Source organism: Botrytis cinerea, chromosome 5 (assembly GCF_000143535.2).
Source record: "Botrytis cinerea B05.10 chromosome 5, complete sequence".
NCBI lineage: Eukaryota > Fungi > Ascomycota > Leotiomycetes > Helotiales > Sclerotiniaceae > Botrytis > Botrytis cinerea.
In genome coordinates, this window is record NC_037314.1 from 245,721 (window position 1) to 258,011 (window position 12,291).

Here is a 12,291-nt window from a genome sequence, read left to right on the forward strand (position 1 = left end):
GCAAAGCAAGTGGAAAACACCATAGAAGAAGTCTAGAATAAGTGAGCGTGCGTGTAATTCTATTGAACTCCCACCAACTTTTATTATTTTTAGATTGCTGGGAATATACATAATCCATTAGGTATGCAATATGAAACCAAGTCTCCCAATATCAAAATTAGCATCACGATGCGCCTCTCACAAATTGTCCTACCGCAAGTCTGGAATTCAGAGTTCGACCTCAGAGCCCATATCAACTTGACAAAAAATCAAGGATCGTGTACACAACAAGCACAGCACTTATTAACGCCCAATTTTGTAGGATCTTTCAAACAAAATCTCAGGAGTTATTCCTCGAATCCCCTTTTATATTTACCCTCCCAGATACAAGAATTCTAAACCACCTTGGGCACCTTACACTAGAATTTAATTTATTTCTCTTCTGATCCCAGGGATTGAAAATAACATGACTCTTTGGGGAATACTTTACAATATTTGAATCGCTAAATATTTGAATTCGTTTTCAACATTTAAGCGGTTATGATTGCATACCTCAATTCCCGTACAATGTTCTCTTCATCTACAAGATCTAAAGATATTTTTTCAAAAGTAACGAAAAGGAGAATGCAGGAAGCGTTCGTGAGAACTTTACATGAGGATTTTCTCATATCTCTAAAATACTCCTTTTCCCCCTTCTCTCATTAGAAAATCCAGGAAGCCAAATCTGCATCAAGATCTCTATTAAGGTTTCCTCATCTCTATAATGTAGTTCTGGATCATAATTCACGAGATGAATGATTGAAATTCCTCTAATTCATATCGTAACACATCGCGCACATCTCATCACCTATATTATCAAAGCCCTCTTTTCTTTTCCTCCCTGTTCTCCTTTCTTTTATTATCTTCTCCTATTAACAGAATGGAATAAACGAGATATTCAACCTCTCTTCCAAGTTCCTCCAGATCCTTCTCCTCTATCCAATATCAAAAGGTTCTCAATCACATAGCATCACATCACATCACATTACAATCCTCCCCAGATAATTATCTATCTCACTAGTAAAATACACATCATCCATCCATACACACAGCTCTACAAACACATGTATTAAAGAAACATCCTACAGGATCTAGACAATTCCAGATCTCAACACAAACTCTTTCTCTCAAGCTCCTCACAGGAATAACCCAAACAACAGAATCCTACCTACTACCAAACCCTAAACTCTCAATCTCCACATCATATACTCACCAACAAACAGACAGCCTCTTCCTCTTCTCCCCTGACCACCTTTACAACTTCCCACACCTTCCTTTACTATAATACTACCTCATCATCTTCCACCTCAAATTTCAATCGCCATTCCAATTCGACTTCCAACTCCCCCAATTGCAAACCACCTAGAGAACAACACACAAAGCGCCCTTTCTATTCTTCCACAAACCCCCAATTCTCTAGCAAAGACGATATCTCAAAGATATTTGTATCGTAATATAATAACCATATCTTATTACACCTACCCACCCGCTTCCCCTTATTTCAACATGTACACTCTATCTCCACCTCCCTCTCTATCCCTTCCCAACCTCCACAAATGAATATCCCAAAATTCCATTTCCATTTCCATTTCCTCACTCACCTCTCTCAATCTCCAAACCCACCTCCAAATCTATACAAGAACAAGATATATATACAGATAACTATAAGCGCTCTAAAATTATCAAATACTATCCGCCTCCCCTTAAATATCAAATCCCTTTATATGCATCTATACCTCTTTACTCTTTTATCTCTATATGCTTATCCTCTTTATTGCTATATTTAATCTTAAATTCCTATTTTTCTTTTTGTTTGTTTTATTATATCGTACACTTTATCATCATCATCATCATCATCATCATCATCATCATCATCATCATCATCGTTTCCACCCCCATTCCCATTCCCATTCCCATTCTTCGTCTCTACAAGCAGTCACCCTCCCCCCCCTCACCCTCCGCCCTTTCGACTACTAATTTTACAATCCGCCTACCCTAAAAAAAAAACACACTCCTCATCTATTTATAAAGTATCTATCTTCATTTTCATAATAACACACCACTGCCACTACCACCACCACCACCATCTTTCTCATCCTCCTCCTCATTCCCACAATCTATTCCCCTTCTCCCCTTTCCCTTCCACTTCCGCCCATTCCATTCCACTTATCCTTCATCCATCATCTCCCAATACGCCTCCTAACACATCTCCCACCCTACCCTACCATACTCTATCTAATCAATCACACAATATTCTCATCTCCTTCTTCCTTTTCCTCTCTCCCTCCCTCTCCCACTCCCTCCCTAACACCCTCTTTCCTTTTTCTATCCTTTTTTCTATCAAACTACTTATCATCTCTATTCTATCATTATTTCTATTTCATTTTTACTCTCTACTTTTTATTCTCTATTTCCGATTTTTTTACTTTCTAGTCCCTATTTCTTATAATCTATTCTCTACTCTCTATTCTCTACTCTCTACTCTCTACTCTCTACTCCCTACTCCTTATTCCCTACACCATCTACACCATCTACACCATCTACCTCTTCCTATCTATTCCTATCTATTCCTTTCTATTTACTCTTTATTTATCTTTTCCTATTTACCCCTTCATATCTACCCCTTCCCATCTATAATCTATAATCTATAAATTATATCAAAACACTTATAAAACATCCCATCTAACCCAATCCAATCACTCTAAAAACACAATCACTCTAATAATACCACAACCTAAAACATCAATATCAATATCCAATATCCAAACTCAAAAGAAATCAGAGCACAACCCAACTCAACTCAACGCAACAAAATTAGATACAACTCCCCCTTCCCTTCCCTTCCTATTCCTCCCCATCCCCGCCCCTCACATACAAAAAACCCCGAAATCCCAAAAGGGGGAAACATCTTTATTAATTTTTTTTTTATAACTTATTCACCAATCAATCAAGATTCACACACACTCAAAACAATCCTTCTTATCTCAACATCTTTCTTTTTAATTTCTTCTATCTGATATCGACTAGCTATTATCTATCTTCTTTGTATTTCCTTTCCCCTTTCAATCTACTCGGCCCTCTCCTCTGCTCTCCCTCATAATATCTCACGACATACGATACAATATATAATACAATTCAAGCTCTCTATTGTATCTTATCTGATCTCATCATTCCCTCATCTCCCATCTTCCACCCCCTGCCATCTTATCACAAACCATAGTCCACAACCACATCGTGCTCCATCTACCTTGACTCTCACGATTCATCCCCCTCATCTTCATCCTAAAGTAACAATTACATCTCCAACAAAAGACCGGTTAGCCCCAATACCCTCCCCTCTTCCATCCTCCACCCATTAAGCACCCTCTCTTCTTCTCTTAACCATCCATCCAATTCCCAGTCCAATTCCAATTAACAGCCAGTCAATCTCCTGCAGGCAAAAAGAAACAGATATATCTATAGCCATTCGACCATATATCCTGCCTTCAAACCTCTCTCCCTCCTAAGAGATTATAAAAATACAGCAAAGAAATAAACCCCATCATCTCCCTCTCCCTTTCTCTTGTCCTCAAAGAGGAAAGCCAACAGATTAAAACAACTATAATAAAATCCCATCCCAAACACGTATGGTATAATGCAGTAGTAAAAAGACTCCCTAGCAAAAACTCCGTGGGAAACAAAAATGAACAAGTGGTAAAAGTACCACCAAAACATCAAGGCATTAAAACAAAGGAAAATATTCATCGTGTCAGTCATACATTGATAAGATGTATGACTATGTGATATCGATTTTATAAAATCGACTGGGGTATCTTTTCTTCTCTGTTATTGAATCACGATTCAACTTCTCTTCTTCCCTCGATGCAGTTTCCACTCTGCTTTAGTGACCTTCATCAATAATTCCTCATCCTTGACTGGGATCCAACTGGTGAGGACTTTCATTGAACTTTCGAAATCACTATCGAGTAATATATCTCTCGTGCCATCGATCAATGCGGCGCTAGTAGCATGAATAACATCCAAGCCACCTGCAAATGGTCTTTCTTTACTGTAGGGCAATGATTGATCTTCATCACCTAGAAGCATGAAGACATCCCATACGCGGAGTTGAGCTGGGAAAGGAATGGAATAATTGAAAAGAGTGAGATACCATCGAGTACCGTATGCTGTGGGTTCGATGCCAAGTTCGTTCTATTAAGTCAGTATTGTATGTAATAAGTAGGACATCAAGTACTTACCAGCTTAGCCGAAACCTCACCATTATCTAGCCACGTAGTTGCAAACTCATCTAAAGCAGCCATCAAACCTGGAAATCCTGGTTCGTATAATTTCTCTAGCCCACGCAAAGTCCACATGCGTACTAGCATCACAAAACATTTCTCTTCGTCAAAATAACACAGAAGAGTAGCTGCTAATGATGCCATACCTTGAACATAGCCAGTAGCAGGAAAGTATAGTGATAAAGCGTGAAGAACTCTAAAGAGTAATCTTTGACCTCCTCTGTATCTCCGTCTAAACATGATGTGACTATTGATCGTCCGAGGAACATCAACATCGATTTGAACATCATCTGCCGAACTTTGATCTTGTAGCTTATGGAACGCTTCGATTATATCTCCCTCTTGTGCGCTATCTTCCCTCTTCTTTGCTGAAGCAGCAAGAAAAGAATACCATGCCGCAGAACGCCAACGATCTGGTATCCCTTTCCACGTCCTTTCGATCAATTTGGAATTCTTGGTGTCGAATTCGAAAACCATTCCTTCTCCATCCTTGCCCTTTATTATTTTGGCCATTCTCCTCCATTTCTCTGTTCGTTCCGATTCTTTCTTCTTCATTAATTCTGCCCCTTTCCCCCCTTCCACTTCTTCAGCAATATCGGCCAAGCCAGGTGGTAGAGTCAACATGTCGCCAGCTTCGTCCATCCACCTTCTATCTTTATTTCCTGGTAATCGGTTGGCAGCTTGTCTAAGTTGAGAGCTTCGCGAACTTCGTATTGATGCATTATCCCCTTGTGTCCTTTTCAACGATCTCGCAGAAACCTTTCGACTAGGGGCGCGCCTGAATCCTTTTTGAGAATTCGCGGTAGATGGCGATCGACCAAATGTTCGTTTTCTTCGTGGTGCCTCGGAGGCCAATTGAAGTACAGTAGAGACCCGTTGTGGTGGTTTGGGTTCAGGTGTGCCAGGTCTGGTGGTCGTCCTCCCGCTATTGATGAAACCGTATCTATCGACATCTTTCCCATTCACATCTTCCCAATCTTCGATGCCTCCAGCTAACTCGGCAGGTCTTCTATTCGACGATTCGCTCGCGGATCGCTGTGGTACACCAATGCCATTGGGAGTCAAGTAGCTGTTTGCCCTAAAATTAATTAGTGGAGAGCGCAACCATCAGTAAGCAGTTCCACACTCACGTAACAGGTCTTTCGGGTATCGACTCCCCTCCAGCTGTTAAACGATTATCAATTGTGTCGTCTTTCCCATCGCGCCAGTCAAAGCCCGACCCCGACTCATACATAGATCTGACCTTTTGCGACTCCATTTCCAAATCTTCGGACAATACTTTGATCGATGGCGACGTTGTGGCTAACATAGAAAAGCTAGGTTGTCTAATGAATGTCTCTCGTCAGCACAATTAGCTGGTACGCTACGGGGCTCTGATCCCACCCACCTTCGCGTCGCATTTGTGCGCGCTTGAGCATTTTTTGGCTTCCTTCCCCCTAACATGATACTCCCTCTTTTGGAAAAAGACATCGATTGCATAAAATCGTCTTCTAATAAACTTTCCCGTGGGATTGCAGTGGTTATGGGTGAAAATTGCTCGTCGGGAAGCTCTATAGATCTGCCAGTATTGGTAGGGATCTTGGAATTGCCATTTTTCGTTTTCCATCGTTTCAGGGACCCTGCAGAAGAAGACCCCAAGCTTTCATCTTTCATAAAACTTGGAGATTTTAGTGATGCGGGTGATTGCACATCGCTCAATTGAACTTGTGGAGAGCTTGTGCTGCTTGGTTCTGCCATGACCGCTTTTGAGTCAAAGTTTATATTGATTCCCAAGACATTGTCATTATCGACGGTATTAAAAGAGTGACGATTAATAGAAGCTCCTTCACAGTCTCGTGCACTTGTACTGGTGGTAGGGGCAAGACCGGAGTCTCTCTTTGTATTATCCTCCTTCTTCAAAGCTCTTAGTTCATGACCACCTTGGTCAAGTAATGATCGTGGTCGCAATGCAGGATGCGTTTCCGTGGGTGGAGAAAGTGGAGGTGCAACCGTAACGGGAATTGGTGGCCTTGCTCCAGGGAACATATCTTCATATCTCATGGCAATTAGCCCTGACGGTGGCCCTGGCAGGCCCTCATTATTGGTTGCTATATTCGTCGTAGCTTGTGGGGTACCGGTATTAGTATTAGTATTAGCATTAGTATTGTCTCTGGTGTGGTGAGATGACTTCTTTCGAATGCTTCGAAAACTTCCGAATCTTTGAATGTTGAGTGCCATGGTTCATTATACGAGGGAGAAAGATTCGGGTTGAAGAGATTCGAGTTTATTTGTGTAGGTATTTGGGTTGGGGCTGGTTTGCTGTTGTCGAGGGAGGGAGAGAGGAAGACAGAGCAAGAGAGAGAGAGAGAGATTCAAAAGACCCGAAGAAGTTGTGCCGCCGGTAAGGTAAGGTTACTCGTATATTGGAAATTTTCACCTTGGAAGTATAGATTGGACAGATTCAGAGAAACCCCGATAGATTGTTAGATGGGCCAATTCTCCTTCGCTCTTTGAATTTGGCAGTGTTACTTTTTGGTGCTCTACTCGTAAGATATCAATGTTGTGCTGCGGGTGTTGTGTTGTGTTGTGTTGTGCGATGCAGCGACTTGCAGGTAGACAGACACTCTCTGCGATTTGATATGATGGCTGTAATGCTGCAGTGCTCTGTTGTAATCCTGGGCACGCTTTGAGTAGGTGTGAAATGTCGACGGATTGGCATAGGTGCTCGGGTTGGAGTATAGATTTGGATTGGAGGCGTGCTTTTCTCCTCTCCGGCTTGATATTTTCAAAGCTCGAGGGGATTCCGATGTAGATTTCAATTGTCCCTGTTCGAGGGGAGCGTCTCTGATATATTCTGGAGAGATGTAACCTTGAGATCCGTGTACTCGATAATTAGATGGCAAACAACGAATTGACACGCCAGCAACAGATCAATGTTTTCTTTTCCCTCTGTGCTGTGAGAGAGAGCTGAAATAATCGAGGTGGAAATTGGACTCTTGAAATGGATATTTGGTTATCGATTATCTTCTTCGACTTGTTCTCTCGGGGTCACTGTTTATTCATATAAAGTAGAGAAGAAAGAGCAAAACATCATTTACTCTTCGATAAAAAGAAACATCATTCATTGTAATTGACATCAAATCCCCATGGTGACTCTTTTGGTAGAATCTAGTCACCCAACATTGACCAAGTACTCTCTTCAAGAGGTCTTCTCTCCATACCTGTTCCTGGTCAATAGCGAGAAGTAGACTTCTCCATGACCGTCTTTTAACTCCTCGAAGTCATTTTGACCCATCATCTGTCACGTCGACGACATATATCATGACATATCAAGTTGATGTTGAACGTGTTGAGGTATATACTTGACATCATCCGATCAAGAATGATATGATATCATGATAACATGTGATTTCAATAATACGATCGCTATGACAAGAATGCCACACGGATTTGTCGGGTCCCTTTGTGCTACATCACGTCTATTAATATGCTGGTCACAGTCAATTTAAAACTCTATGAAGAAGAAGAAGAAAGAGAAAGAGAAGAAAATAGACAAGAAAAGAAAGCACAAAAGTAATCCACCTATTAAATATCTTTTAAGTATTGATTATTAGATATAGTTATACAAGTAACTATATATTAGTGCGTACCATTATGTTCATATCTAGATATATTCGGTAATAGATATCTAGATAATATCAACATCTTCACTTATTACATATTAGATACTTACATATTAGATACCAACACTCCCCCTCACAAGAGCCCCCATCAATCTCCCTCTTCCTCTCCCTCTCCCTCCCCAGCTACAACCCACCCCGATCTCACACCCCGACATCTCTCGCCTCCCTCGCTACTTCACACCAGCCCTCCCTCTCTTCTCTTCCCTCCCTCTCCCTCTCCCACTCCCCATCCGTCATTCAGCTCCCCTCCCATACCAGCTACACACACACACACGCACAGACAAACAAGACATCTCAGCCCTCCCCAAAACATCCAAACATCCTTAGCAGCATCCTTAGCACCACCACGCCAGCAACCGCATCCAGCCAGCACCCACGCACCCGCAAAGCTTAAAGCTTAAACCAACTCACAAAATACATCACATCACATCACATCACATCAGATCACATCTCGAAAAGATAAGAAAAGAAAACAAAAGAAAAGAGCCCAAAAAGCAACCAAAGAAGAAACTAACCACCCAACCAACCAACTAACTAACTAACTAGCTATTTACCCCAACCTCACAACTTAGGAAGAACATTACATCACGTTCTCATTCTTTCAAATGAAAGGTCAATATCAATATCAATATCAAATCCAACTCCAACTCCAACCCCCCAAAAAGTATCGAATCAATTGACAACCTACTAATAAATATCTATCAAATAAATATATATATATATATATATATACATATACAAATATACATAAATACTTATATTAACTATCTACCATCAAACCCATTACGAAACCCATCACGAAACCTAATCTATCCTAACCTACTCTATTCTATACTCCAACTCAGAAATCCCACTATACTCTACTTCTCTACTTATCAAATATTCATTTCTTCAAATCCCATCCCATCCTATCCTATCCCATTTTGCATCATATCAAATCAAGTCATGTCAAATCATATCATACATATATATATATCACATCAAATAAAATAAAATCCTCCTTCCACCTCCGGACGAAACATATGCATATACATGCACACATATACACACAAATACAAAGACAAATATAGGTATTAATACATATCCATTCCACAACCCCTGATTTCTTCTTGTTTTTTCTCGAAGAAAACAAACCAGAGGTCCAATAATGGAAAGATTGATAAATTTTCTATTTCAATCCCCTCCCCTCCCCCCTCTCATACTTGGTTTGATATAAATACAAATCTCTATTGCGTACAACACAAAAAAAGCATTCATTCATTCATATCATACCATATAAGAATATGCTACTCACTCAATCCCACTGCTTTTCATTCTCCTCCCTATTCTTCCTCTTCCTCTACCTCTTCTCTTCTCAAAGAAGCGTACAGAAAAACAAATTTCACCATTTGACATAAATCCATGTCAAACTATTTGACACTGTTCAGTATTGTATGCCGGCACCAGCATCATCCATCATGACAAACGCCAACAAAAACGCCACACCATGCTGCTCGCCTACCAATAAATGCTATCTTTTATCTCCCGATTTTCCACTCTTTCAACCACTTATACTCATCAAAGCTCCTCATTCTCCCAATCTCTCTCATGATAAGTTGAATGTGCTCTCCCCCCACTCAAATCCAACTTTGCCAAAAACTCCGGCGGAACAGTCGGTATATATTTTCTTTCTCTCTCTCTATTCACCCCACCAAATCCCGCTCCATAACTAATCAACATATCCGTGCTCGAAGGTAGTGAGAATGGAAGCATAAGAGCTGGATCTAAAAGAAGATTTTCGGGCGCATCGTCATCTTCCTCAAAAGATTCATCGTCTAAAGATTGAGGTTTTCCACCACGACCATTTGAATCAGGGGTATCAGGTAAGGGTTTACTACTTCCCTTTCTAGCTGGTGTAGATGGCGCACTCATGCGTAGACCTTGAGAAGTGCGTTTTTGACGTTCTTTTCTTAATCTATGCTCTTCTTGTAGATTGACTAAATAGTTCATGGCACTTTTTGGTAACCCCTTTTCGCCAACTTCTGCTCGATAATGTTTTACCGAATGTATTAATTGTTGGGGTGTGAGTCGCGTGAGTTGTTGTAATGTTCCAACCAATGCTTCCAAATCATCTTGTCCCAAGGATGAGAAGCATTGTAACCATTGAAGTAATTGAACTAACGGTGCAAGATGTCGCCGCGTTGCCTCAATAGTCATTTCTCCACTAGAAGTCATAGAACCATGTTCATAATGCTCAGGTTGTCGATTGTTCGTTCGCGCCCATTCTTCCAGACTAGATACATTCATACGTATTTGCATTGCTTTGGTTCGTGCTAGGTATTTTCGATTAGACATGATGCGATTGAACAGCTCGGCTCCAAGCCAGTAAAGTAGCTGCGCCAATATTTGAGAAGTAATGACAGAATGTATGTCATAGAGATCCAATACGAAGAGAGTCGACGATAATAGAGATGTGACATTGCGAGGTGATGGTTTGGCCCTCGCTTTTGGAGAAGGTGGTCGAAACCGTTTTTCAATCGGTAATTCTTTGACAGTCGTTTTTCTCTTGAAGAGTTTCCATTCATTCTGAAATGTGACGTCTTCAAATCCTGGGATGGTTTCATGTTCCAGCATGGCAGAATCGAGGACTTTATCCATTCTCCTTTCAGCATCTCGAATAATCAAGATAAATATTTCATTGATTAATTCCGCCAGCTGAAGTTGAAATTCGGATGTTGACTCAGATAACCCAGCATCTTTCTTCAGATAATGTAATAATAATGTAGCATTCGAAATCCAGAAAGCCAATATTGTCATGTCCCATTGATGTGTTTCAACCACATCATTGATCTTATCCATTGCGCTAATGAGGAGCTTGGCAAGAAGATCGTGACTTGCATGATAATGAGCATATCTGGCGCTGAGGAAAATCATATTCGCCGGCACAGGTTTTTGAGACGGTGACCGTTGAGGAGACATGTTGGTGATGATAATATCCAGGATTCGTCCAAGTTCACTTTCCTGGAACACAAACATTTGATCATGTAAACATCGACTCCAATCGAAATCGTGGCCTTCTTCTAACTCCTCTGGCGACTCAGGTTGGTCATCAATGCCCATATTACCCAAGTCAACCTCTAAATCCCTGGCACTCTCCATCATCATTCGCCGCCTCATCTCATTTTCCGCCATCTCCTCTTCGAATCGATCTTGGGAGAATCCAGGATTATAAAAGTCGTCCGTTACTCCAGCATTGCCAATGTGATAACCACCATCCTGAAGATAATCGGCAATTTCACTATCTGGAGCGATAAAGTCGAATGCCGTTCTACCCGTTGATGATTTAACATCTCTAGATGCGCCCCTATCTAGAAGTGCCTTCGCTATACCCTTATGTCGATTTGTCATTGCCCACATCAAAGCACTCCATTGATTTCGATCTTGCTTGTCGACATCGGCGCCAGCATCTAATAGTGCTGTTACAACGGCTTCATGACCCTGCGCAATCGTTAGTTGCTTCAAATGATATGACAAATCTGGCCAGAACTCACAAAACAACTTGCGTATATTATTGGTGCTGTACCTTCTTCATCCGGCGCATCCAAATCAATAAGGTCTTTTGCTTTACCTTGAAGAATCCTCTCTATGCGATCAACATCTCCGTTGCTAGCTGCCATATTCAAAGCCTTTTGTAATATATCCTTCTTCTCCTCGAGTGAAAGCTTCTCATCGGTCGCGACAGCATCTTCATCCTCACTAGCTGAGCCATCGCGATGTGCTGCTTGAGCGGCCAACATTTCCATGAGTCTGTTATCACTATCCCCTATCTTTTGTTTTGTAATATCATCTTCGAATTCGTCAGTTCCGAGCGAGAGGTTCTTGAATTCAAGCGGTTTAGCAAGAACGGGATTTGTTAAGAATTGCGATTGTCCTAAGGATGTTAGTTGGCTGATTTGTCCCTCCGACATTGAATTGTCTTACCTTGCCATGCATCATACATCTCAGTCTCAGGTGCATACTCCGCCGATACATTTTTTCGATCGTCGAGTGACTTAGGCAAATCATCAGGCAGTGGTCTTGGTTTTACCCTCTCCTCCCCAAATCCACCTATATCTCCATTATGGTCCTCGATGTCCATCACAACAGCAGAAAGACTGCATGTAACCAGTACACATCTGTTGTAGCCTTATGAGAATTGAATTTCTTTCCTGCAGATCCTATCATTCAAGGAGGTGTGGCAAGTTTTGGAACTGTTATTGGTCCCACAAGGAAGCTGCTGTGGTAAGTTGCAACTTGGACTTTCTTGCATTTAGTATGATGTCGCAGCCGGGGCATGTTTGTTTGATTGAAGG

The 12,291-nt window shown here is 41.2% G+C and overlaps 2 protein-coding genes across 2 annotated transcripts; both read right to left on the minus strand.

Moving 5' to 3' along the window:
* Window positions 1-2,998: 2,998 nt before the first annotated feature.
* Window positions 2,999-7,623, minus strand: BCIN_05g00630 (hypothetical protein). The gene is made up of 4 exons (XM_024692799.1): window positions 5,686-7,623; window positions 5,429-5,623; window positions 4,257-5,376; window positions 2,999-4,209 (listed from the first exon to the last, which is right to left on the minus strand). Exons 1-4 carry the CDS (start codon window positions 6,513-6,515, stop codon window positions 3,859-3,861), a joined length of 2,496 nt encoding a protein of 831 aa, XP_024548581.1. The 5' UTR covers window positions 6,516-7,623; the 3' UTR covers window positions 2,999-3,858.
* A 1,402-nt stretch (window positions 7,624-9,025) lies between these two features.
* Window positions 9,026-12,267, minus strand: BCIN_05g00640 (hypothetical protein). Its single transcript, XM_001551983.2, has 3 exons — window positions 11,921-12,267; window positions 11,491-11,870; window positions 9,026-11,437 (listed from the first exon to the last, which is right to left on the minus strand). Exons 1-3 carry the CDS (start codon window positions 12,075-12,077, stop codon window positions 9,518-9,520), a joined length of 2,457 nt encoding a protein of 818 aa, XP_001552033.1. The 5' UTR covers window positions 12,078-12,267; the 3' UTR covers window positions 9,026-9,517.
* Window positions 12,268-12,291: the final 24 nt, after the last annotated feature.